Source organism: Sordaria macrospora, chromosome 4, assembly GCF_033870435.1.
Source record: "Sordaria macrospora chromosome 4, complete sequence".
Taxonomy (NCBI): Eukaryota; Fungi; Ascomycota; class Sordariomycetes; order Sordariales; family Sordariaceae; genus Sordaria; species Sordaria macrospora.
The window spans coordinates 2,649,536-2,676,744 of NC_089374.1; the positions used below are offsets into that span (position 1 = coordinate 2,649,536).

General features: G+C 53.3%; 5 protein-coding genes across 5 annotated transcripts; 2 read left to right on the forward strand and 3 right to left on the reverse strand.

Moving 5' to 3' along the window:
- Positions 1–389: 389 nt before the first annotated feature.
- SMAC4_05354 (uncharacterized protein) lies at positions 390–2,426 on the forward strand. Its single transcript, XM_003346411.2, has one exon. The coding sequence runs from the start codon at positions 584–586 to the stop codon at positions 2,084–2,086; it is 1,503 nt and encodes a 500-aa protein (XP_003346459.1). The 5' UTR covers positions 390–583; the 3' UTR covers positions 2,087–2,426.
- Positions 2,427–3,198: 772 nt separating this feature from the next.
- Positions 3,199–7,974, reverse strand: SMAC4_05355 (uncharacterized protein). The gene is made up of 4 exons (XM_003346412.2): positions 6,664–7,974; positions 6,130–6,596; positions 5,463–6,052; positions 3,199–5,410 (listed from the first exon to the last, which is right to left on the reverse strand). The coding sequence occupies exons 1-4, from the start codon at positions 7,929–7,931 to the stop codon at positions 3,497–3,499; spliced, it is 4,239 nt and encodes a 1,412-aa protein (XP_003346460.2). The 5' UTR covers positions 7,932–7,974; the 3' UTR covers positions 3,199–3,496.
- A 6,927-nt stretch (positions 7,975–14,901) lies between these two features.
- SMAC4_05356 (uncharacterized protein) lies at positions 14,902–18,602 on the forward strand. The gene is made up of 2 exons (XM_003346413.2): positions 14,902–15,459; positions 15,528–18,602. Exons 1-2 carry the CDS (start codon positions 15,040–15,042, stop codon positions 17,850–17,852), a joined length of 2,745 nt encoding a protein of 914 aa, XP_003346461.1. The 5' UTR covers positions 14,902–15,039; the 3' UTR covers positions 17,853–18,602.
- A 79-nt stretch (positions 18,603–18,681) lies between these two features.
- Positions 18,682–22,615, reverse strand: SMAC4_05357 (uncharacterized protein). Its single transcript, XM_024655718.2, has 3 exons — positions 21,931–22,615; positions 19,246–21,865; positions 18,682–19,122 (listed from the first exon to the last, which is right to left on the reverse strand). The coding sequence occupies exons 1-3, from the start codon at positions 22,145–22,147 to the stop codon at positions 19,038–19,040; spliced, it is 2,922 nt and encodes a 973-aa protein (XP_024511561.1). The 5' UTR covers positions 22,148–22,615; the 3' UTR covers positions 18,682–19,037.
- Positions 22,616–24,691: 2,076 nt separating this feature from the next.
- Positions 24,692–25,426, reverse strand: SMAC4_05358 (uncharacterized protein; the record flags this gene model as incomplete). The annotated part of the gene is made up of 1 exon (XM_003346415.1): positions 24,692–25,426. One exon carries the CDS (start codon positions 25,424–25,426, stop codon positions 24,692–24,694), a length of 735 nt encoding a protein of 244 aa, XP_003346463.1.
- Positions 25,427–27,209: the final 1,783 nt, after the last annotated feature.

The window sequence follows — 27,209 nt, forward strand, 5'->3', positions numbered from 1 at the left end:
GAAAATCTTCAAAAAGGCCAAGGGCCAAGGGCCAAGGCTTTTTTTTGGGGGGGGTTTGGAAAATCCCATTGCTTCCGGAGCAGCTGGGATTGTTTCTCAGCTCAGGGAAGTCAGGCTCAGGGGCACACACACACACACAACTAGTGGTTGACCAGGGGATGGATCATGGATCATGGATGGATGTAGATGGGGCGGGCGGACAAGCGGGCACTGCTTGCTCGGCGGGGGGCAGCGATGTCGACACTGACACTGACAGTGACAGCCGACAAAAACGGTTACAATACGGTATGTGTATTTATGGTGTATGTTACAGGAGATTACCGGTTACCAGCAACCGGTGCTGAGCGGGGTCTTGGCATTACTTTCGACAACAACTATTAAACTTCACATGAACGAACGTCTTTACTTACCGTTGAAGATCAAGAAAACCAGAGTTGACTGCGGAGGGATAACACACTGAGATACCGGGAACGGTGACGACTTATACGATCTTACGGCTCCCTCAACCGGCATCACCTCACCCATACTTTCACGAATTTCTCACCAGCTGCTTAACTGAACAACAGTCGGCTTCGATGCCACGATGAGGCTCTTTACCCCCGCCACCAGAACTATCACAGCCACCAGAAACATAACAACGGGGAGGTACCTCACCCATCCCACCATCTCTACGACACGGCTTCCTACGACTGCCCCAACAATACAAAACAACCATGGCAATCAAATAAGGGCCTACTCCTCGTCCTCAGGAGCAGAAAAGGGCACTCCCCAACCACCACCCTTCAACCCCGAAACCTACCTCCACCAAGCAACCAAAACCCTCTCTAACATCCCACCAAAACTCATACCCGACACCCTCCACCCTACTCAATCCCACCTTCTCTCTCTCGCTTTATCCTCCCATCTACCAAGCATCTGTCTTCCCGCGGGCTTCTCCTTCTTCACGTCTTCCTCCTCTTCCTCCCCATTCCCATGGCCGCAGCCTGAGCAAGCGGCGTTGCTGCCCGGGTATCATCTAGCATACTACCCCCTCCAAACCCCTCCGCAACTTTTATTTCCCGACGGTACAGACGCCGATCACTGCCCCGGCGCGCCCTTTACGAGGAGGATGTGGGCGGGCGGGAGGATTGAGTTTGGGACTGGGTCGGAACAAAACTTCAACGTGGATGGGAGGAAGACGGTTTGTGTTGAGACTCTAGGGACGCCGCCTGTGGTGCAAATTGGGAAAATGGGAAAGGAAGAGGAGCAGAGGGTTTGGGTGGATGTTTGGAGGACCTATGTTACTTTCCCTCCCGAGACCCCTTCTAAACAAATGGAGGAAGTGGTACGGGATGTGGTTAGGGATTTACAAGCTGCGGGAGCAGGAGCGGGAGCGGGAGGGCAAGAATGTGCCACCATCAGCGAGGCAGCAAAGGCATCGAAAGAGGGCGTAATCTCGGAACTCCGCCGTCTGGTTTTCCTTCGAGAACGCGAGCCAGGTTCAAAACTGGAACCAGCGAGGGTGATCCGCGTCCCCCACCAACCCGATTTTTCTTTCAAAATGACCCCCGACGCCACTTTGTTGTTTCAGTTCTCCGCGCTGACGTTCAACGCGCACGCCATCCATTTGGACCCGCTGTACGCGCGGGAAGTCGAGGGATATAAAGAAAGGCTGGTGCATGGCCCCTTGACGTTGGTGATTATGTTGAGGGCTGTTGAGGGGTTTTTGAGGGCCGCTTCTTCTTCTACTTCTACTGTCACCAGTGCTGGTGCTGATACAGACCCGGCCACCGCTGCTCATGCCGCGACCCACATCTCGGAGGGCATAAGGGAAAGGTTGTTCATTCCGGAGGAGGAACCGAAGAAGAAAACGCAATGGGAGATTGCAAGTATAGAGTACAAAAACCTTCGACCGCTGTTTGTGGGCGAGGAGATGAAGGTTTGTGTCAGGTTGTTGCCTAACAAACAACAACAAAAGAACGGCGTCGATGAGGCGGGCTTGGGCTTGTGCTTGGGTGAGCCGCGCAGGGAGAGGGTTGATGTGTGGATTGAGGCGCCCGATGGGGGGTTGGCTGTTAAGGGGACTGTTGGTGTTGAGTCGAGGTAGTACAAAGGTGAAGAGAGAGGTGAAGAGAATAGAAGCCAAATTGTGAGGCTAGTTCCCGCACATCTTATAACAGGGACAGGCGTGCACTATGGCCAAGTACGCCAAACTACCAAAAGTAGACAACATTCTGCTTGCAAGGCACAACTCGAAGTGCACACTATATAGCCAGTTATAACCCTGTGACACATCGCCCCCCTACCCTATAGGTCCCTGCTCTTTTCAGTGTATATATGTTTGTTATACATAATCGACCATCGAGTCTTGATCTGGCCGCTAACGTCTCTGACTTCGACATAACTCACTCTGCACCATAATTGACGGCGAAAAGCAAAGTATTAACTAACCATATTGTGTTCACGTGGGCCATCACATGTACATACACCTAGAAGCAAGACTCCTCACTAACATCCTGAACAATAACAAATAATAACGGTATCCAGTGTCCTATTTCCTATAATCCTACCTATATCCTAGTAATAACTCCTATCCTATCCTATCCTGCAAATAAACTTTCCCGTTTCTTTCCGACCCATTTCTTTGACCACACACCGAGAATGTATACCTGCCCTTACCGTTCGACCGACTATGCCATGCCATGCCATACCCCCCATTAACCAACCAACCGACCGACCAGTCGACCTTTCAATAATGCCTTTCTTTCTTTCTCTCTTTCCTTCTTTCCTTCTTTCCTTCTTTCCTTCTTTCCTTCTTTCCTTCTTTCCTTCTTTCCTTCTTTCCTTCTTTCCTTCTTTCCTTCTTTCCTTCTTTCCTTCTTTCCTTCTTTCCTTCTTTCCTTCTTTCCTTTCTATATCCTACACCTGAACCACCAATCAATCGCATCCCCCCCAGGTCTCCGATATGTACAGCCCTTTTCAGCCTTTCCATCCCCCATCTGACTCTGGCCATTACTTCATCCAATCGCCGACCGCCAAACACGGATCAAACTCTCGTCTTTCCATCCGCGCTCTCTTTCTCCTGGCTCTCTTTCCTCGCTCTTTGATCTCCTCCTAGTTCACCCACCCACCCGCCCATGCGCTCGCTCGCTCGCTCGCTTGCACGATATATGTATGTATGTATGGGGTATCAAAACACACTGCAGTAGTAGTAGTAGTAGTAGTAGTAGTAGTAGTAGTAGTAGTAGTAGCAGCAGTAGTAGTAGTAGTAAAAGATATAATAGTGAAAATCCGTAGGGAAATGAATTCCCCTTTCACTCCCTGCCAATATGGTGAAAACAATGAAATGTTGTGGCGTGTATGTATGTACAGTGACTGGAACCAGTCATTTCTTCTTCCCTAGAACTGTGACCCGCTTATTATGCAACCGAGAACCATTCAGTCTCTCACGTCGCGCGGGTCACCTTGGAGGTAGATAGATAGATTGTTGATGGATATGTGGGGTGACTTGAACAGATCAAGCAAAGCCGGTAGCCCCAAAATCCCTGATCAACTTCATAAGCTCGGAATCATCATCCTCTCCACCAATGATGGTACCGCTTCTCTTGCTACCGGTGGTCGACTCCAGGACAGCTGGTGCCGAAGCGGACGCCAGCGCCGAGGTGGAGGTAGGCCTGGGTGGTGGTGGGGGAACCATAGTCGGCAATGCCGGCGGCTGGAACGAGCTGTTCCTACTGGATACTGCGGGAAGCGATGGCGTGAATGAGCTATGTCTGCTGGAAACCGGAACCCTGGGAATCGGCGGCGGCGCCGTGGTGGGCGGGTTAGGCGTGGCCGGCATCGTCATGGGGCTGATGCCCTCGCTGCGACTGCTGCTCGCGCTGTGTTGGCTGAGGTATCCGCTGCTGCCGTTTCCGGTGCTGTTGGCGTAGATGCCGCTGTTGCGACGAATCTCGTTCGCGAAGATCGGGGTTCCGCCATCACTACCGTTGATGGCAGCGTCGGCGGCCAGCTCTAGTTCGCGCTGGAACTCGAGCATCGGGGTATCGACTTCGGTAACGGGATCGAGGGTGGTTTCGCTGATGTCGGGGAAGAGCGAGAAGGATGGGATCGGAGGTGGCGGCAGGGTGGGCGGTGATGGGTAGGCGCCGATGTTGTATTTGCCGGAGGCGATCATGGACGAGCGAACGGTTGCCCGACGTGCCTTGAGCATCGCAGCGGTGTCTGGTGCCAGTCCTCCTTGGCCTCCTGATCCTTGTTCGGTAGGGGACATATCGACTGCGTTTCTACCCGTGTCGTCAATAGGATTCTCCACGTCCACGGCTGCAGGCGAACCGGGCCAGACCTCCTCCTGGCCGTCAGAAGCAAGACCATCAAAATCGAGCATTTGTCCGGAAGCTTCCTCGAGCGCGTGGCGGTTCCGTCTGAGATAGCCGTCGAGTTCATCGAAGAGTCGCGACAGCACGGTGCGGAGCATGGTCTCCTGCTCCTTCAGTGGATCCTTCAGGTTGCTGCTGCTGCCGTTGGCGGCGGGATGTTGCGTCATCTTGCCCAACGACAAAGACTTGTGGCTTTCATGCTTCTTGCCCTTCTTGCCCTTGGTCGGTACCGTGCCGGTTCCCGTGGTGCTGGTTAAAATCTGACCATAAGGTCCTCGGTTCAAGCCCTGTAGCGTGTTCTTCCAAATGGCGTCCCTCTCCCTCCTCTCGACCGGGAACTCGATGATCTGGGTGTTCGTCCGCATGCTCTGTACCAAAAACTGGAAGCTCGTGCAGTTGAATTTGTTGTCCTGGCAGTCAAATAGCATCAACTGCCTGTTTTCGCTGATCACCTTGCCCAAAATGCCTGCATCCTCATGGAGGTTCTGATTCCGGATCCTGAGATACGTGAGGTACTTGTTGCGCGTCAACCCGATAAGAGACCTACCGAAGCCCTTGGCAAGTTGTCCATCGTCCAGCTTACCGCTGAAGCCGGAAATGTCCAGATAACGGATTGACTTGTTTTCGGCGAAGAAGCGCTCGAATACCCGGATAGCTTCGCGACTGCAGGTGCCTTGAGACGGGGTTGAGGGCGCAGTTCCGAGAAGGCTCAGCGAGGTGATGTATCTGGTTTCGGTGAGTGCCCTGATCAACGAAAGGTAGTGACTTTCTTCCCGGAACTCGATCATCTCCATGCTCAATCCGGCCGGGGTCTGCGATTGACGAATGGCGTCGCACAAAGCATCGATTCCGTCTTCGACAGGGTTACCGTTGAGACAGAGATAAAGTCCGTGATTCACACCGATGGCGTTGAACAGCTTGGCAGCTTTAGCTCCGGTGATGGCGCATCGGTTCAACACCAATTTCCGGAATCGCACAGGTACCTGGTTGTCGATCTTGGAACCTCTCAATGCCAACCACTCTTCAATCTCCCGCAAAGTAGGGATATTAAGCTAAAACGAGGTCAGCAATGGCTCCTGGCCCCCGATCTCTATACAGACTTACCGCATAATTCGAGATATCAAGTAGTTCCAGGCCTGGAAGATTCTCAAGTGCTTCGATGGGGAGCAATGGTCCAGTCATTTCGCCCCGAAGACTGCCAGCAAGGTTCAGTTCCCTCAGATCCCCAAGACTGTATAGCAGATCGGGAACAGTCTGGCACGCCACACGCCCAGGGTTACCGGACAGATCCAGAACCTGCACCATCCGAGGCCCATCCAGAAGCGGTGTGATGATCAAGTCTCGCAAACTCATGTCATCCAAGCCGCAGTAGGAGACATCCAGAGCCTGAATAGGGGCAGCCTTCAGCGCCTCAGCCAGCTCAGCGAGATCGGGCTGAAGCAGAAGGTTACCGGCAAGAATCAGGCGATTGCATCGTGTGATGCCAGCCTTGAGTAGCTCCAGAATAGGCGTGAGGAACTGAATGGTGGGCGTATCTTGACCGCTGGTCGAGACCTTGTTGGGGTAAGACTTGGATGCATTGGTAAAGTCGATCTGGCGAATGTTTTCGGAGCAAAAGGCAAGGGCATGAAACTCCTGGTGCAGTACGGGGCTGATCTTGAGGACCTCGATCTCGTCGGTTCCCAGAGCGACCACTATTGGAACGAAGTTAGTTATCAAAAAACAAAACAAAAAAAACAAAAAATTGATATCAACAAGCCGGCAAGCTTACAAGTCCGGCTCAACCAGGCAACATTTCCCCGTCTCGCATGGTGATCGCTAACGCTCCACAGCACGCCAAGGTCGATATCGCGAAACGATAGCGAGTTGAAGTAGTCGTTGTATCTCAATGCGCGCAAGACAGCCAACAGTTGGAGTGGTGAGTAGTTGTTCCCATCCTTGGCGGGCAGTAGGCGAAACTCGGGGGCGAACTTGGTCTTCCAGTTGATTTCCCAGTCGACCGCGGGGCATCGGTAGGCTGCGAGGTAGGCATCGAGGGTCCTCTTGACGCTTCCAAAATCCTCGCCGGCGGTAACGAGATGTGTCTCTTTAAGTCCGGTGACGTGGAAGATCTCACGACTCTGCCAGATTTGCGGCCATGCAGGCTTCAAGTAGCGGTCGACAGCACAGAAGTCACGAATGATGTGGCGGTAATAGCGACTCGCAAGTTCCAGTGTGACTGGCGCTTGGAATGGGTCCCTGAGTACGTGTTAGTGAGACGAGAGCCTTTCATAGGCAAGACAATGTTACAGAGAGATGTTCTTACCGGAATGTGATGTTGAATCTCTCTTGGTGGATGGTCCAATCGGCCTTGAAGAGTTCCAGAGTTACTAGACCAAAAGTCTTGTGCTTGCAAACTAGGTCGCCATTCTTGCCCCTCTGCAACTCGATGAAATAACAGAGGTGGGGTCCAATGACCAGGTAGAATGCTGGGCTTTCCTGTGGCCTCTTGGGGTCGTCCTCTTGCTTGAAGCCAGACTCCTTCCGGGTGATGCCTCGTGGTACTACGGGAAATATTTGCAGATTGTGGTTGATGAACTTGGGCTCCTCGGTCTCTTGAATCGTCCTGATGAGCTCGGATACCTCGACGGAGCGGCGCGCAAAATCCTTCTCTTCGATATGGGGCCCTCGGATGGTCTGAACGATATTATACAGCTGCTCATCTCTATCGGTGGGTAAATCAAAGTAGAAGGTGGTATGAAGGAAGGAGACCCCGGCTTGCGCCTTCCACCACACTTCCAGACCAAAAGACGGCTTGGTGCTCTCGGCCACGAATACGGACACAATCGAGGTAGTTGGGATGACGAGGATAGGTTCTGGCGGGGGGCCCATGCTCGCTGGTCGCTGGCCATCGCTCTGGAGCTGAGGGAACAGGGCGAAGACATCGGCGCGGTTCTTAACCTTGACGAGATAGTCCGTTGTGACGACAAGGTAAGGTGTCTTTGTCGTTAGTAGTTTGGTATCGGTCTCGAGAGCGGAAAAGCCCTCGACATCTTGGGTCTTCCATTCGATGGAGGCCGGAGTTGTTGTGCATGTGCTCAGGGTGTCGGCGACTGACATGCGACTGTAGTCGTCCGAGAAGCCTGAGCTTCGGCGATTCATCACCTCGAAGGGGGCCGAGACAGGCCGGGACTTTGACAGTTTGCGCCGATGTGAGAAGCTCGAGGGTCGTGGGTTGTGGTTGGCGCTGCCGTTGCTACTGGTGCTGTTCTGATGCTGGATGTTGCCGGGGGCAGGGCCGGTGACGCTGTACTCGAAGACGGACGAGTCCCGGCTGCTGTGAGACCTTTTTGTCCTGTGGGTGAGGTTGGAAAGGGAGAACAGCTTGTGGTCCCCCTCGACGTTGACGGAGGAAGAACTGGCCGGTGAACTCGGGATAGTAGCGACAGGGCTGGCCATAGAACGGTTCGATCCAGACCCATCCGAGTCGGTCTTTAATGGTAACAGGAGGGATTTCCTCCTGCGCCTCGAATCCACTGGAAAAATGGAGACCGGCATCATGGTCCCCAGCGAACCCCGTCCGATCAGGCCCATCCACGATGACGGTATCGGTACCTCTACCAGTCCAGCAGTCCAGCCAGTAGTCCAGCGGCGGGAGGGTTAGGACTTGGGGGGCGGAGGGAAAGAGACTGGGCTATCGAAGGGGGGGGGGGGGGGGGGGGGGGGGGTGTAACGGTGGTAACGGAGGTAGTACGGGGATCGGGCGGACAATAATGACGGCGATATGTAATAAGGGATATTAGGTATCCTCTTTTGGCTTCGTGTTTCTGGTATTGGGCAAAAAAGAAAGAGGTTTTGCGGCTCCTTGGGGCAGCTTGGCTCCTTGCTTGTGTGTGTGTGGTGTGTGTCTTTGACCGCCAAAAGGGGGGAGTGCGTGGGCGGGATTGTTGAATTGTTCCAGAATTGGCTTCCTTGCTTGTTTCTTTCTTTAGCTCCTGAAGCGAGACTGGGACAATCTCGCTAATAATGTGCTTTCAGCGTCCAGGACACCACAGGACAGGACAGGACGGGCACAGGGACAGAACAGATCCAGGTCCAGGTTCCAGGTACCGGCCGCGGGGGGGGGGGGGGGGCACCAATTGGTGTTTATGTAGTGATTAGAAAGTGGATGGGGATGGATCAGAGGTCTCAGGCTTTCAGGGCTCTGGTGTGGATGAATGGGTTGTGAGGTCTCGTACGAGCCGAGCGGGAGCGCAAGCAGCATCGATAGGTACAAGCCAGAGATGGTCAGCCGTCCAGTTCGTCACAGGCCCTTCGTAGGCCGTCCGATTTGCACCGGGGGAGGACGTCAGTTAAAGAAGGTACGGTGGGCTTGGGGACGACAGCAGGTGATGAAGGTCTGGCGAGGGTCCATTCCCGTCGGGTATCGGACGATAGCTCGCTAACGGGCCTTGGCGGCGTCGGTCAGGCCGGGCAGTGGCACCGGGGCCAGCAGATTGAAGGGCGCTGTCGATGACGATAAGGAGCGAGCTGAGCAGTGGGAAAAATAGAGAAAAATGAAAAAAATAAATAGTGAAAACCGGGATCGCGAATTGGAGAGCTGGGCTGGGAGCGGGGCGGCCGTTCTCGATCAATCGGATCCAATTCCCGGGATCATGGATATTGAATATTTGTATGGATGAGGTCGAGTTTTTTGCTAGGCAAGGCACCCAGGATGGCCGTTACCGTTGTGCGGTTGCGATGAAATGCGACGCGATGCGATGCGACTCGACGACGGGGACCCGGATGGCCAGTATGTATGCGACGATGGGGGTTTGGTTATGGCGGTGGTAAGGTAGGTTGATAGTGTAAGAAGGAAATCGGTCTCGTTGGCTCCTCCCAGAACGAGTTGCCAATCCGCGGCTGAGATTGGCCGGATTCTCCTTGTTTCGGTTCTGAACAAACAGAGCAAGCTGTGATGGATCATGGAAAACGGCAAACAGGAGAATGGCTCGATGGAAAATTCATCGGGGACAAGATACCGAAAATCCAAAGACAGTTGCTTTCTTTTTTTCTTGCTGGTTCTTCCAAGTCTTGCCAAGATGCACGTAAACGTATCCACGGGCTTCTATCCAGTATCCAGTGAGTGATGCAGTGGTGCTCTGCTGCTCTGCTGGCCTGACATTGGATTGAATGGAGAGTTGTGTGGGATGGCATGGCATGGGATGAATGGCATGGCATGGCATGGGATGGATGGCATAGCATGGCATGGCCCGCCAACTGTCTGCCTCTAGAAAACCACCCGCCCTGCCGGATGTGTCTCCATGTTCATCCACCCATCCATCTATCCAGCTCGTGATGACATTCCATCCCTACGCTATCGTCCTCGCTCTCTTCGTGCCTTGTCCGCCCGCGGCAGAACAGGGCCAAATGAATGTCTGACATGGGCATCTTGAGTCTTGACAAATGGAAATCCCAAGCCGGCCAGGCTTCACGGGCAATGACTTGGTGCCTGTCGTCCACCCGCCCTGTCTCGTCTGTTCGTCACCACGGCGGAAGCAGCCCAGTCCGGCGCGTTCGATACTGTAGAGAGCTTCGATAGCAGTGGTCGATCAGACCCGGAAACAGTCTGTCGCAGTGCAATCAGGTCCAGAGAATGATGTTATCATACCGGTTTCCCACTCAGCTCGCCGCCAATGGGAATGTTGCGGGGCTCCATGCCGGTCGGGACCCCTCTGCCAAGATCTTGAATTCCTGCCAATTGTGAACGTCAACCTTTGCCATGTTCCTGGATTCTCGGGCCCAGTTCTCAATGTTGACTGCACCCCAGGGACAATCTCCAATAGGTACAGTAGTGTATTCTCCCGGCCGTCAAGGTCCCTGTAGCTCTTTTTTTATATATTTCAACTTGTTTCTTATCGTTCTCGTTGGCTCTCTGGAGAAAGTTGGAGCTTGTGAAGCAGACCACGGGGGGGGGGAGCAGGGGCGCGGTAACAAAGCCCGGGAGTGCAATGAGTTCTGTGTGCTGTGTCAAAATCTCGTGAACCCTCTCATTTTGTTCAATTCTTTTTTTTGTGCATTTATGATTTCCGCATCTGTGCACTCTTCGTTGTGGTGTACAAGAGCAGTCAGGGCAGTGATGATGAACCGGCGTAACGGGCACCCGCCAGCAAGACAGGCAAGACAGGGTACAACAAGATCACACGGGGGAAAAAGGGAGTGACCTCGATGCAGAAGCTGTCGATCCCGGCCGGATTCGGGGAGGTTACAAATGGAATGGAAGACGAAGCTTGGTCGGGTTGGCTCACCACACTGCACGGATCAATCTTCCTCATGTTTTTCTTCGGGAATTTCGAAAGCTCCTGGCGCCGGTGACCGAAGCTCGAAGCAAGCAAAAGCGGAGCCTCACTTTCCTTCCTTACTTGTGGACAATTTCCGATGTGCAATTGTGGCATTCCATCCTGGTAAAGTGTGGCGCGAGCTACTCCACTTATTCTGTGGCTTGGCCATTCCATTTCCCCAAATCCCCATCGCATGAACATCGCATGCGGGCGAGAACGTGGCTGCCCGGCCGGCCCTGGGATCAGATGAAATGTTTCGTTTCGACTTTTCATCCTTTCCTCAAAGTCAAGAACGGTCGGACTGAATGCCACCGTCTCTTCGGGATCTGTCTGACCACTGCCGCCTACTGCATCTATGAATTGTTTCAAGCCCTCGTCCAGTCGCATCGCCAGTGGCCCTCTTGCGATCCTCAAATATCATGCGAAACAACAGCAACCCAGGGTCGCCAGGGAAAGACCTTTGATGAAAGATAAGGAATTAAGGATGAACTCCTTATGCATCCATCATGGGATCTTCCCTCCGCATTTTCTTCGCAGAAAAATAAGCATGCACGTGTGCAACATGGGCCCATGCCTGTACACACTATGCAGTACGCTCTCGTCATGCCTCTCATTGCGCAGCCAAGAGCGACCTCTCCCTTCCCTTCCCTTGAGTCCCCTTTTCTTCCCTCCCTGTGCACACCCTCCGTATATCGCTTGGCGCCGAATCTCTTGCTCGGAATGTTTTATACCCCGTCCGCCGCCTGCGAACCGACGGGCAGAGACGAGATGTAAGGGAACCGACATGACGAGGATTACAACGCAAGCACGGTCCGGCATCCAATATGGGACAATAGACCGGCAACGACACATAACAGCAAACCTACCTGTCTGCCATGGCATGGCATGACCTCAAGTCTTCCCCTGTCGTGCCTGTCGTGTTGTTACACAAACACGGGATGGGCGATACGAACGCGCTGTTGGTGGCCGCAGATATATGACCGCGCCGTCCGTCATGCCGTTGGGACTTGCGAGAGAGAGGGAGAGAGAGAGAGAACACAAATATTATCAGACATAGGTAGTACTGTAGTCCATTCTTCGGAATTGGCTATTGCCAGTTATCTCGCTGCGCTTCAGGAGGGGGGGGTGGAAAAGTAGGCTTTGTCTCGATATTGATATCTCTTACTTCAACTATCCGAAAGAGAAAGCCGCTGAGCCTCCCCGAAAGGAGATTACACTACCTACTGTATACTCCTTGCCCTTGGAATTCGGGGTTCTTCTTCATATCTCTCTCTTTTTCCAAAGTCACGCCTTCGGTGTCAGCAGCCGCGAAGCTGAAGATGATCACTATTTTGCCCAGACCGCTTTGTCGCTTCTCCGTCCGGCCAAAAGTCCCCAAAAGATGACCTCATTCGCGGCCTTGGGATAATCTATCCTAGACGACGAATCCCCCGCAGCGCAAAAGTAACACTTGTTAGGCGACCGAGGAAGAGATTGGGATCGTTCCCGAACAATCGTGAAGATTTGCACCATGACGTTGGACCTGTGTTGCCGCGTGCCTCTTTGGGCACGGGAGTTGATGAAACGACAGCGGTTTCAGCATCGATCTTCTTTGGCGCATCTCGGTGCTCTGGTAGCATCCCTGTTCCTGGAACAAGAAAAATTCCCATGTTCCTTTCGTTGTGTTCGTGGTGCGGAGAATCCGCTGGAGATTTCCCTGGCTTGCATCGGCCGTCTTTCTGTCTTTGTTGAGACGGCAGTTGAGAGAGATCAGATATCGCGTCTCTAGTGTACGTCCTTATTTTTCCACGGCTAGGTAGAATGATATCTGATGCCTCCCCCATTATGCTGATCCACCACAGTTAGGTAGCATTATTGATCGTATTAGGGAAAGGGGCAAAAGCCAAAAAGAATGCCGGGTCGGAGTTCATGCGACCTGACTTCCGCCCTCAGCCTTTCATCTTTCTCAGCTGCGACCGTTGGCTTGACCACAAAGAAGGTTGAGTGGGGCATATACGGCTAGCAGACGGTGTGGTGAGGTGTCAAGGTACATACCTAAGAGGTGTATAAGGTCTAGATGGCCGATGGAATGGTGCAGGTGAGAGATAGGGGATTGTTAGTTGTAGCCCATCCGCGTGCCTGTTGTCACTGGGGTCGCTCAGACTTGTCGATGTGGAAATCCGCGAGACGGAGGGTTACGCGACAGCATCAAGGAAATGAATGGGGGCTTTTTCCGCGGTAGGTATGAGTTGCCCCATGCTGTTCTCATCTTTCTACAGCCCTTCCACGCCCACAGTTCCAGCATGAGATTGTGACATGCAAAAAGCGAAATAGAGGTCAATAATCGACGCCGTGGCTGACCAAAAGACGCAACAAAGAAAAAGACTCCAAGCTTCCATGCAGACCAGTGTGCTGATTTTGGTGGTGGCAATGGAACGTTGGAAGTTTGGTTGGGGCGGTTATCTGCGTCCGGTAGGCGTGGAGGGAGGCTGCCCCGGACATGCTGCCGGAACCACGGCTCTCTTGTGCTCAGGACAGTGGTGGTCAGTCAACAAGATGGGAAAACGCCTAACAATTCCCTATCCACATGGCCGATGTTTCAGGTCGATTTTCGGTCCCTAGTGCCGATCTTGCACTTTGTTGTTCACTTCTTTAAGTGTTGTTGTTGTTGTTGTTGTTGTTGTTGCCGGGTGCTGTTTGGGTTTTCTTTGCACCTTGTCGTGCCGGTCGCGCGAGACACCATTACAGCAAAGTACAACCCTTTTCTCGCTCAAAGGATGGCTCAACGGGTGTTGGCTCGGTATCTACCACTATCCACGGCGTTGTGACACTTGGGGCACAGAAGTTGGATGCCATCATTTCCCAATACGACATGGGTCTTTTTCGGTTCCCGAGCGATGTGAGAGGTGGGGAGCCAAAGAAGCGCTGCCCTCGAGTTTCAGATCAAGGGGCGTTTTTGATTGGCGGCTTGGCGACGGATGGTTCTGCAGGCCGTCCAATCCGCCGCTAGCGTTGGAGCCCCCGCTATTGTCGCAGACACTTGCAGTCTTGCAGATGAGTGAGTCCGTCGCAGAGACGAATTGCAGCCTTCGCATCGTAGTGGCAGTCACGTCCAGGCCACACATTCAACGCCTTCAACGCCCGCCGCGGTTTCCTCTTCTCAGCAGCCCGCTAAAGAGGCGAGAGAGGGTAAGGTGCAAGCGGCGGAAGGAGCCATCCAGGCTCAGCCAGACCCCCGGCTGCCCCCGCGGCGGTCACTTCCATCGTGACAAGTCAAACTGAAGTAGAAAGACTCCATGCTGGAGCAGGAGCTCCTCCTCCAGTTTTCTTTCCCCATTGTCGAGCTGTCGGGCTAACTTTTCCTTCGTCTCTCTTTTCCCATTCGCTCCGCTGTCGGCATTGAGGGGTTTTCCATGGTCGCTTGCGTGTAAAGAATTTGCGCACTTGTTTCCATTCGTCCCTCTTTCCTCCAGCGCTCACATTCCACCCCGGACAAGTCACACTGGACCTTTGAAGTTTTGGATCATCGCGGGCAGCTACCGCTGCAGCAGACTCTAACAGTGGGCAAGCACTGCACAGGCGGGCTTGAGTGGCAGAAGCACACCTGCACCTCCCGTCTTCCACAACATCCACCGGCTCTACTGCTGACTGCTCGCATTGACATCCATACTTCACGATTACATATCATTTCGGATGGTTGCCTTGCTTTCCCATTTATCTTGGGCGCGAGTATCAAAAGACAATAAAGAGCGTTGCTAGGTGTTGTTGTCGCAGAATCCTGTTGCGCGCCCCCTCCCCTCTCAGGTCCCTCCCCTCCCCTTCCCCCAGGAGACAAAGTGTTAGCGGGCCGGGCGGCTTTGTGGTTACCGTTAGTCTCCTCGTTGGCTGTCAGTGGCACGAATAAGGAGATTCCAACAACACACGTCTCTAACCAAGAGCCCCTTGTTCCCTCTCCACGTCGTCTTTCCTGCTTCATATCCAAGCGTGTGACCACCAACACACGCTCACCACGCACCAGTTCCAGCCATTACCGCACCTTGTTGAGCTTGTTGAGCCCGACGCCAAACATTCTTTTGGTCGCTTCATCCACTTCCACATACATCGGACGACGGGCAAGCCACTGATTGCCGGACAGCGGTCAGTCCATCTTTGGCTTTTTGGATCAGCATCGGCAGTCTGTGCGCCTACATATCACCATCACCGTTCCCTGCAGAAAGCAGCAGCACCACCAGCAGCAACAACCGTCGCCGCCTCTGCTTTTGCTTTTGCTTCTGCTTCTGCTTCCATCGATCCCCCAACCGCTCTGCACGCGCAAAACGTTCGACGTCGTCTCGCCACCACCATCAGCCAACACCATAATAGCCCATGTCATCGATACGTCCTAGCTGACCGTCGCTTCAACCATGGCCATGCTGGCATCCAAGTCGCCCTTCACCCCCTCGTTGGGTTCCCAGTCGTCCACCATGATGGCCAGCACACCACAAACCGCCTACGCTCCCTCGCGAAGAGCGCCTGCAGTCTCTCATGCGACCAGCCAGAACTATGCAAGCCCTACCGAATCCGAATTTTCCGACCTCGACGGGCCCGAATCCGTCAAGAACTGGGACGAGGACAGGGTGTGTGACTATCTCAGGAGTGTAAAATGCGGCGACTACGAAAGGATATTCCGCAAAAACCACATAAATGGCGAGGCGCTATTGGAAATTGACAAGGAAGTCCTCAAAGAGATGGGAATTGAAAAGGTTGGAGATCGCGTCCGCTTGTTTCTGAGCATCAAGAAACTCCGAACACAGACCTATGCGAACCAGAGAAAGAGAAACAGGGTGAGTTTGGTCATCCCGGTGCTCAAGATTGCCACTTTGGCTTGGCTTAATGGCTAATACCGCTCTAGGAATCCTTTGCTGTCCTCGATAACCAGTATTCAGCAACTTCTTTACGAGTGCCCATCACAAATCGATCAGCGGCGACGTCCGCTCCTCGGCGCTATGACCGTCAGTACGAACTCAACCCCAATGCCGATATGTCGAAACCTTCCTCGCGGCCGACCTCGCCGCTACCTAGTTCCGACTACGGCAGACAACAAGCCCGGCGAGGTTATGGGCAACAACAGGGCTATGGCAGTCAACAACAGGCTGCTCCCTCGCGTTTCCCCATGTCCCCTCCCGAGTCCCACCCCGGCCGATTGGTACAAGCCCACACCAGGAACAATTCCAGCATGGATGGCTCGCTGATGGCTGCGCTGCCACAGGGTCAAGATGTTATTCGTGTCATCTCCACAGGTGGCGTAACCAAGGTTGTTAAGATTGCCGACTGCAACACCTGTGAAGAAGTCATGCGTGTTACCCTACGCAAGTTTGCTCTGCGGGAGGATCATGAGAGGAATTACTGCTTCTGGGTGCTGGCCGGCGTTGACCCGGACCCGAACCAATGCCGCCGCCTCGGAGATACTGAGCTGTGGAGAGTCATCAAAGACCACACCCGCCCAGAGCGCAACCGCTTGATTCTTAGGCGTGTTCCTTCTGGAGAGCCGGGCAAGGCAGAACTTGAAAGAGCAGCTGCCATTGCGATGGAGGAAGCGCAGCAAACGCATAGGCCTCTGATTGAGCCTACCGACAAGCGGAGTCAGCTGAAGCTGCAAAAGGTGCTGGGGGTAGGTTGGGAGGACCTCCAACAACAGCCCCCGCTCTCTCCCATGTCCTACCAGGATAGAGAAAGAAACGTCTCCAATGCTGCTAGGGATTTGGAGCGGCCAGCGCCTCTAGAGACGCCCAGAGCCATGCCTCGCCGTACACAAGCGCTCCGTCAGTTCGGTGGGCTGAGACCGCCTAGCGAGCTGATCGCTTCGGATCTTACAAGCTACTTCCCAGATCACTCTCGTGAAGCTATCGACAGGACAGCCCGTCTGTCCATGAGACGCTCGGCACGTCTTAGCAGAGTGAACCATCGTCTGAGTGTTGCTAGCACCTTGAGCTTTGCCTCTAGCATAACAGACGCTCCGCCAATCCCTACCATCGCAGACAGCTGGTTGACTGCTTCCAACCAGATTGCAAAGGTACGCCCACGTGATGTGCTTTCAAGGGCACCTCACGGATATAGAGACTCCGTGGCTTCGTCCGTGCTTGATACGCTACAGGAAGAAGGCTCTCCAACCGAGCCTAACCGGAGATCATTCGTCCCATTTTCGGACAGCGGCTCGGATACAGCTGCAGTTAGCGTCATTGATCCCGATGGAAACATAGTAAGGCACAGTTACTACGACAGCGGCACCACTAACTCGGCCGATTCCGCGATAATACAGGAAGCGCTTACTGAAGAAGGTGAGGATGCTGATGACAAGGAGCTCCAAACCTTCCTGGCGGGTGACGCTTGGGACGACAGCATGTGGATGAAAGGTTCCCTTATCGGTCAGGGTTCATTTGGCTCTGTGTACCTCGCCCTGCATGCCATCACCGGTGAGCTGCTCGCCGTAAAGCAGGTCGAGACACCTGCACCCGGTGCCGACAGTAAAAACGATGCCCGCAAGAAGAGCATGATTGATGCGCTCAAGCGCGAGATCACCCTTCTTCGTGACCTTCAACATCCCAACATCGTGCAATACCTGGGCTGCGGCTCATCCGCCGAATATCTCAACATTTTCCTCGAATACGTCCCCGGTGGTTCCGTCCAAACCATGCTCAACCAGTACGGTGCCCTCCCCGAGTCACTTGTCCGCAGCTTCGTTCGCCAGATCCTCCAGGGTCTCTCTTACCTCCACAACCGTGACATCATCCACCGCGATATCAAGGGCGCAAATATTCTCGTGGACAACAAAGGCACCATCAAAATTTCCGATTTCGGTATTTCCAAGAAGCTCGAGGCAACCAATATCCTCAATGGTGCCAACAACAATAAGCACCGGCCCTCGCTGCAAGGCTCCGTCTTCTGGATGGCTCCTGAGGTGGTCAAACAAACCAGTTACACTCGCAAAGCCGACATCTGGTCGCTCGGCTGCTTGGTGGTCGAGATGATGACGGGCACCCACCCGTTCCCCGACTGTACCCAGCTGCAGGCCATTTTCAAGATTGGCGGCTCGAAGGCCTCGCCGACGATTCCAGATAACGCTAGTGAGGAGGCTAAGCAATTCCTTGCCCAGACGTTTGAGATTGATCATAATAAGCGGCCGAGCGCAGATGAGCTGATGTTGAGCCCGTTCTTGACGCCTGCGCCAGGGACATGATCGTTCAATATCATGAGGGGGACTTAATATGGGCTGAAATGTAGTGACAAAAGCTTTTGTATGTGTTGCTACTTTATCTGTAAGGTTTGTCTGTTATGTGTGCTGTATGGTGGTGTCTGTCAGATGATATATCAGAAGTCGACTTTGACTCCCTTCCTTTCTTTTCCGAGGTTTTGTTTTGATTACTTTTTTATGGTGTGTTTGGTTTGATGTTGCTCACTCAGCGGGCTGGCTGGCGCCGGGCAAGGCAGGGCAGACAAAAGAAAGAAAAAAAACGGCACAATTTACGAGACAAATGTCACGACTACTACTACCGACGGATGGCATCTTGTTTTGTGTGGGACGCCCCCTTTTTTCTTCATCTTTTGATTCTCATAACTACCTTCTTCTTTTTCTCATATACAATACCTACAGACACGGCGGCGGGAGGGGGCTAAAGAAGGCAGAGAAGGACAACAGAGGATGTTTTAACGATGTGATGGACGAACCAGAACCGATTTACATGATGGTGGGAAGGGAGGGCAAGGAGGAGGAAACTTATTGGAACTTGGCGGCGGGGGCTGGATGACTTTGGACAGAGAATTGCGAGTGGTATGGAAGGAAGTAAAGAATAGAAGAGGAGAGGAGTCTGACTCGATAAGTAGGGACTGAAAAGAAAGTATTCAAAGTTCAGCTATGTACCTGCGGGACCAGATCTTTGTGGATGTGAAGAGAACCTTGACGTCTGCTGCGTAATACAACGCACTTTATCACCGGATGGACGCTTTTCAACATATGGTAAGTTAGAATACTTGGGCAATCGTCATCTCAACTTCTTCAGCTTGGAGGCGTGAGAATATGATCCGATAACACAAGCTACCGAAGGAACTCTCAAGAAAAAGACATTACGTCTGCGGGTAGCAAGAACCGAAGTGAGTGTTTCTCCGTCAAGTTGCTCGGGTATTTCATCAGTCATTATTTTGTCTCTTTCCGTCTTGACACATGGGACTTATCTCCCCACCCCAAAGTCAATTCAAATCTTTTCAAACCATGAAATTGTGATTGCTTTAAATATCGGCGCTTTCCATGCTAACCCCTACCTAATTTTACCAAATAGAATGAAAAGGATGAAAAAAAAAAAAACACATGCATGATCGTAATACTCTTATTTGTTCAGCACATCAAACTCCATTCCATTCATAAAACTCATAAAGCCCACTCCTCCTTATTCTCATTCTCTTTTACAAATGGTTCATCGATCCGCTTGATAGCGTATTCGCTGCATAGGATACTGCTTGTTTTTAACAAAAGGTTAGCACATACCATGTTCACATAAGCCATCTTCTTATCTCCTACAACAGTGAAGAGAGAGAGAGAGAGAGAGAAAAGGAAGGGGAAAAAAAGAAAGACCTACCAAGCCTCCCCCACAAGCCCATCCAACTCCCCAATCATCTCGTCCCTCTTCCGTCCCTTCACCAGCCCCCTACTGATTTGTACCTGACACTCCTTAATTCTCTTCGCCTTGCCCGGTCCAGCCTGTTCAAGGACTCTCTTTCCCAAACAATCCGAGTGAAAAGCATGTTGACAGGGAAACACGAAGAACTGTCTTGACAGAAGCGGCAAGCTGCACACATAGCATTTTTCTCCAGGTTCCACAATCGCGTACCGCTGGTCTAGAGCGGCGATGTCGACTTTGATGTTGGCGGCGGTGGCTGCGCTCTCGTCCATTTCTCGCCGGAGAGAGTCGATGTTGCGCGAGTACTCTTCCAAGGCAGCGCAGATTTCTTCTTTGAAATCGTCGATTACGACGAAATCGGGAAAGAAGGGTATCAGGTCTTCTATTTTGAGCAAATCGCAGCGGCGGAGGAAGTCGATGGCTGTTTTGATACCGTTGGATTGGGAGATGACCTTTTTGGCGACGGCGAGCCAGAGCTTTTTGCGTAGCGGAGGATTGGAGTGGGCGCGCTCGGCGACGATGATGGCTAGGTCTATTTCGTCGTGGGCTAAGGCTAGTTGGACGGCTTGGAGGTACTGCCCCATCGAGGTGTAGATGTGCGCACATGAGAGCACGCGGTGGTGTTGAATGCAGAGGCGGAGGGCGAAGTCTGGGTCAAAGCGGGGCTCATCGCCTTGGGATTCGAGGTAGGAGAGCAGGGCCGATTCGTCCTTGGATGTCGACGGGTGGGCGGCGTATATGGAGACGAGGGTGTTATGGACGGCGGAGTCGGAGGACTGGAGCTGGTTAACAACATAAAGGAGGTAGCGGATCGCTTGGTTTTGAGAGAGAGGGCCCTTGTAGTTGCGGTCGTATTCGAGGAGAGCCGGGATCAGGTTGCGCGGCTCGAGGTTGGCTTGTCGCATGAGGATGTCGACGAGTTCGGCGGCGACGTGTGTCATCAGCACGGTGCTGTAGCTGTAGAAGACCTCCGGGTCGGTCTGGCGTTGGAGAACCCGGAGGGCTTCGGACCACCGCTCTCGCTGGACCCAGTATGAGAGGACGAAGTGGTAGTCGTTGATGGCGTCGGCGTAGTAAAGAAGCTCCTCTTCGCGGCCATGGCTGCCAATGATTGCGTATACAGTTTTCCGGTCAAGATCCGATTTGTGTCTGTTGACAAATTCCTGATACTCTGCTCGCACAGCGTCTAGCTGCTCTTTTGTTTGTGTCGGGTTGAGTGTCTCGGAAAGCTCAGCCCTGGTGATGATGGTATCATCGAGTGAGTTGAGCTTGGCCATAAAGATTTCTATCAGCCAGCTTGCTATCATTTGCCTTTGCATGATATAGGTCTTCTTGAAGGTCGAGAGTTTCCCCAAGAGATATTTGCGAAGCGCATCAGGCTGGTTGTGGTCAATAAAAGCGAGCGCGACTTCCTCAAACGGCTTGCTACTCTTGCCATAAACCCCAGCAGCCTCGTTAAACTGTCCCTTGCTGATAAGATAATCGCCCGATGCCATGGCGACCGCATCTTTTTGTCCTGGAGTATGAGCATGTTTGAGGGCCGCGTCGAACTTCTTCAACTTTAGCATGATCTTCCAGATGTCCCTGTCTTCGTCTCTTGGGACGATCTCAAAGATCTCTTGCGATGTGAAAAGCCAGTATGTGTTTTTTTGAACATCGACACATAGACCAATAGCCTTTTGTCCTTGGTTGAGGATCACTTGGTCATAAACTATTTCCCCCGTTAACCGGTTGGCGGCCACCACTCGGTCGCCTATTAAGCTGATGATATGCCAGTGCGTAAGCGCAATGGCGTTAATGTAGTCGTTAGAAGCCGTCATTCTCCGTCCCCCAGCCCGTTCTGGCGCCGTCAGCAGCGCCCTGGGCAGGAGCTGAGCCTCATTGAAGACCTTGTTGCCCAACTCCGAGGTGAAAGGGCTAAGCAGGAGTTGTCCATGGTAGATTCCATGTGACGATAACCAGGCAAAGACCCTCTCGTTTACATCACCATCATGGGGTCGGCTGGTGTCCTGAAGAGTATCCGGGGAGATGACCAGATCTGATGCCGCTGCCGTAGCTGCCGTCGACCGCGGAAGCTCATGAACAACGGGCTGCTCGGCTTCGAACAGCTTTGAGTAGATTGAACCACTTCCGTCATTCTTGCCAACTTTGCCCACTAGGTGGAACAGCCTGCTCTGGGTGCTGATCACGATGCGTCTGGTGTCGGTCCCGGCGCCGGGCAAGGTATCCACCCAAAGACCGGTAACAGGACCATCCGGCAGCTTGTGCAGGACCTTCAGGTATTTCTCCTCTTTGCGATAGAACTCGGTCGAGTGCTCGATGTAGCCTTCGTATACGTTGCCGTCGGCTGCGCCGATGAGTATCTCGCGCGTCGAGGCGGTAGGCAGTGAGGGATTCCAGGCAATGCTCTCGATGGAGACTCCTCGTAGCCGGCCTAGCGGGCGGGGATGGCGCGACTGCGAGTGCAGGTAGTAATTCTCGCCTTGAGATGTGCAGATGATGAGATGGGAGGCGGTCGGGTCGAGGAACATGCGCCGGATCACACCAACTTCGGTCGGCTTCTTGGGAAGGTCAATATCTGTACATGACTTGTGTATTAGCACGACATGTCGGTTCCCCGTTAGCTTCACAGTTCCTGCCTACCGTCGATGTCTTCGGGCTTGTTCAGATCGATGCGCAGAATGCGCCCGTTGGAGAGGGCCAGTATCAAGACATTGTTGGCTGTCTGGGCCGAGACGAAGTCGGCTGCTATGGAGAATTGAAGCTGGACCTGCTCGACATCGAAGATGGGTAGTAGTTCGTCTGCGAGACCGGGAACATCGCTCGAGGCCACGAAGCCGTTGGATGGGTCGAAGGCCATGATGTTATGATGGTTCGAGCGTGTAGTTGTTGGGTTGCCGGCGCCGTTGTTCCTTATCGCCCGATCAGTAGGCTTTCATGGCTCGATTTCCTATGCGCCGAGTGCTTGTAGCGGCCGCGCAGTTCACTTGTTGCGCATACAGCTTCGGTTTTGGATGGGGGATAGCGGATGACGTTTGGATTTGCCGGGAGCGGTACGGAAGTATCTACATGCACTGGAACGTGAAGTTGGAATAAAGTAGAGACGGGATGACAGAGTCTGCTCCGGCAACCTTGTTGTTGGTAGGTACCTTATGAGCTACCATAGCGTGATGGAGGTCACCACCCGCCCACCCTGTCACAATAGCTTGAGCGGCAGGCAGGACCCTAACCCTCAATATTACCAGCACCTTGCCTCCATTCAGAAAACCCATCCCGGTGTCAGAACCATTGCATCTGCATGCTGCGTCCTGCCCGTGAAAGGTCGCATCAAAATGCTCAACATGCACAAGTACTTATAAGGCAGAGGCAAGTCGATATGGTGTCCGCCAGAATGGCCCTCCCAAGCGGAAGATCATACTGGACTCAGGAATACCTAGAGGTATCCATGCATACATAGATCTCACGATACTGACCCCAATTTTCGTCTCCCACGAACTTCAAAGTAGCGATGTGTTTGCGCTTGCCGGCAATGTGCTTGATCGTGCATTGAGCGACTCGGTCCCGTCGGGTACGGAGGTTCGGGGACCTCGACCGGAGAGGAGAGATGACGGGCGCCAAGCCCCGGCCCCCGGGTGGCTCCCTACCGCTAAACTCCTCCGGGCCTGTCCAAGACGAACAGCGCACGGACTTGATGCCGACGGTACCCGATGTTGACATCCGGGCTGTAGACCCCGATGACGGAACGATAAAAAGGCGGCACACTCCGAGTGGCAGAGCAAGGGAGTTTCATATCGAAATGTTAAGTTGATGCTGGTGGAAGCTTGCTGTCGAGCTGTGCCGCCTCGGCGCATCGGCCATCGGGAGTCCTCCCGGCGGTGTTCCCTGTCCGTTCCCGTCAGTCTCATGGGCCTTGGTCTTTACACCCGAGGCCTCTTAACGTTTCCGTCACTTGTTCCTCCTCTCTATGCCACTTGCGCGAGGGGGAACGATGGATGCATCCTGTCCTCACTGGGCGCAGCCATCCTCCATCCATCGTTTCCTCAACAAGCCAAATGTTGAACCTTGATGGCGGTGTTCTTTTTTTGCGGGGATGTTTTCGTTCATGGACCTCTCCGAGCGAGTTCCCAGTCCCTGTCCCTCGGCACTGCACAGCACAGCACGCAATCCCTACACTCCACGGTTTCCACCGCCCCGAAACACGCCATAATCCGCCGCATAAATAAATAAAAAAAATTAACACGGCAATCCACCAACGGATGGCAATCCCAACCTACAGTCGGGTGTCACACAGGTCCGCTGAGGCGGAACTGGAGTCAGTCAGATGTTGATGGGGTCCTTCTTTTCTTCCGTCTGAACTTCCGCATTTATGGATTCCATCTGGAGATTGGAGGAAATAAAGAACGAAGGAACCAGTGGAGCCTCTTGATGGTGTCTCAACCAATCAGAAGTCATCATCATCATCGTGATCAGATGCAAACTGAAAGTGACATGGTGGCAGGAGCGATGGACGATACGAGGAAGCATCGTGTACTAATATTACAAATGGCCTGGTTGTGCCGTCGTGGTGGAGAATGAGCCAAATCCTTAGCGACCGGGATTTGGGAAATGAGGGTCGTGGATGGGACAGGGATTTACGAAAGGCAACGCCGCAGTGCTGGAAGGAATGAATGGAATGGAAGGCGATCCTCACTCAGCATTGTGTTCAGGGTCCTAGACAGCCCCGTACCTGGATTACATGTCATTGTTGTTCATGTCCAAAGCAAGATTCCAAAAGGCTCGGAATGAAAAAAAGGGTTTTGTTTAAAAGTGATTGCAGTTTAAGTCATCGTCATAATATTTGATGATCAATAGCAATTAGAATTTACTAAATACAAGATAGGATGAGTATTCTAATCCACGTTATCCTTCGCACGCTGGGCTGTCATATGCTAGTAGTGTAGAAAGAATATTCCGCTCTCATTCCCCCCCCACAAAAAAAAAACATATACAAACAAGAGACTTCATGAGCCCGGTGGTAGAGGTATATATGGTGTAACGAGATCAGCTTTATATTCGGCGTAGTGTAAACCAAAACAGACATAAAGATAATGCTCGCTATGGTATATAGGTATATATATATATAAAATGGTGCTTTTCTCTCTCTCGTCCCGGAATGACCAGCGCGCCCGTCTTCATAAAAGGATATACATGAAAAGACTTGATCGATGTCATGAGAATATTGATATGCTGCGTGCGGTTGCGCCCCATAAAAATGGTAACAGCCATCCAGGCCTTCTTCTGCTGCTCCTTAAAACCCAAGGATATCAAAGATACAAAAGAAACTGCTGATTCTGTGTCGTCCGAAGGTCGATTCCGAACCACACATTGTTGAACTCCTCGAGTTCCCCGTCACCTAAAAGTGAATTTAAGCGAGGAAGACGGTGAGGAGACCGGCAGCAGCGGCGAGGAGGGCAGAGCCAGCCATGGCACCGGCACCGGCAGTGACGGGAGCGGAGGGCTGGGGAGAGCCGGTGGAGGGCACAGTGCCGTTGCCAGCGGGAGGAGCGGGGAAGCCGGCGGAGGGGCTGGCAGGGGGGTTGACGGGGGGAACGACAACGGAGGCGGTGGCGCAAGGCACCTCGACGGTCTCGTAGATCACAGTGGGGATGACGGTGGTGATCTGGGTGGAGATGGTCTTGATGGAGTGGCCGGGGCACTCAGGAGCAACGGGAGCAGCGGTGCTCAGGGTGGTGGGAGGGAGGACAGTGACAGCGGGCTGGGACTGGACGGGAGCCGCGGTGGTGCTGTTGGAGAAGGCAGCGGTGGAGCTGACACCAACGGCGGGGGCGGAGGTCTCAGTCACAGGGGCAACGGTGGTGCCGACAGGGACGGTCTCGGTGACGATCTGGGTGGAGTGGGCCGGGCAGTCGGGGACCGAGGGAGGGCACTGGGTGATAGTGCGGACCGTGGTGCTGTAGATGGTGGAGGTGGTGACGGGGTAGACCGACGAGGTGACAACGGTGCTGTGGGCAGGGCAGTTGGTCACCGTGGGGGCGCACGAGGTGATGGTGACATAGTCGGTCGAGTAGACGGTGGACTGGGCAGCCTCCTCAGCGAGGGCGGCACCGGCCATGACAAGAGCAGCAGCGGAGAAACGCATTGTGTCGGTTGGGGTTGTTGTAAAAAGGGGTGGGTTCTAGAAGAACGATGTAGTTGGACTTTGAAAAAAGAGTGTTATTAAAGCAGATGCTTGAGCGTTGGTAAAGAGTGGACGACCGAAGTCAAAGTTTGAGTCTGAAGCTAGAAGTTGGCTTGTTGGCTGGGGAAGAAAGAAGAGAAAGGAGATGGATAGGTCGAGGAATCCCAAGTATTAAATATCCAAGATGCTGTCCATCTGCCCAGGCTCTTTCCAGGCCCTTGCCGTCCACTTCGCGGGTTGACCCCAGCACTTCTCAGTTGGACCCCTGGCGCCCACATTTCGCCCACCTTGCAGAGCGGGAAATTAACGTTGCCATGATGGACACTAGTTCCAGGGGTTTGGTGGAGGAGACTCGTCCCCTGCCCTCTTTCCCTCTGCCCTCGACATAGCATCGTCGTAGCATCACGCTCACCTCCACGCCGTGCTAGTACTGGCTCGACTGGCTAGCCCGGGCGTGTAGAAAACATTGGTCCAATGGTGGCCGACCGCTGTGGTTTGCCATCATGCGTGGCGCAAATCGCCGTACCAATTCGGGAAGGCCAGCAACAAGGGTGAAGTCGATTGTTCACCACTTGTTCACCTGTTGAAGAGACGCCTCCGACGCGCTTGTTGGCATCCATGGCCGTAGCAAGCACAACGCTCAATCATGATTTGGCAGCCCTCTCAGCGCTCATGTACGAGTTAGGGGATGACTCTCCTGCCGTTCATGATCCATGATTCCTCTTGACAGTGAATGGCAGAGCGACACGGCTGCTGACGGGTAGAACAACAGTATGGTAGTGTACATGTGTAGAACGGCTCATGGTATCGACGCATCGACGGCATCATCTCTCTTCCTCCGGTTGAATGCATTACGGTGCATTCTGCAAATGGTCTGTGATCAATTTAGCAAGAATACCTGCACATGTGAGAATGTTGGCCAATGTTTGCCTCTTCGCTTTGTCTTTCACCCAGCGCCTCTGGGGAAGTCTTTGGGAAGCCAATCTCGGCTGCTGAAAGGTGTGTGTGGTTCCCTCGGTTCCTCACATCAGCCGCCGTACTATTGTGTTGAGACACACAGAATCATATCCGGTTTGAAGATGGTCCGTAACAGCGTGTGATGGCTGGTGTACGCAGTAGACACTGTCGATAACCTAGACAAGGAAGGGAAGGTGTCGAAAAGAGTGCTAAAGGTTAGGGCGACGTGGGTAGAGATGGCGGTCAATGAGAGAGGGAAATTCATGATGGGGACTCGACAAGCATTGTCCCCGGAGATTGAAGCCCTGTGAAGAGCAATTCCGGCATATCAAGAGGCTAAATCGACCTCCTACTTCCCGCTTGTTTGGTCCCCTGGCCGTGGTGTAGATATGTAGCGTGCTGACTTTCGTGGCCATCGTCATCGCCAACTCCATCTCCGGTAGCCGTTGACCGTGGCCTGCACGTTGGCCTGACCAAAGGTTTGCTTCTGACAGACGACCGACGGAGCCAAGTGGTGGAAGTCAAGATGAAGATGCCGGGGGGGGGGGGGGGGGGGGGGGGGGGGGGGGGGGGTTCTGAAGGGATTCTGAATTTTGATTGAGAGCAGCAAACGTGTGCTACGGAGTGTGCTGCACCAAAGAGGTGTGGAGGTGAGATGGCGCTTTGATGGAGCCAATGGAGTCCAACAATGGTGGGTCTATGTTACCCCACTATATGCAGGTACCGTCCAAATCTAGTAGGCGCGGTTGGATGTCCTTTCCCTGGCGAAACGCAAGCGAGATCACAA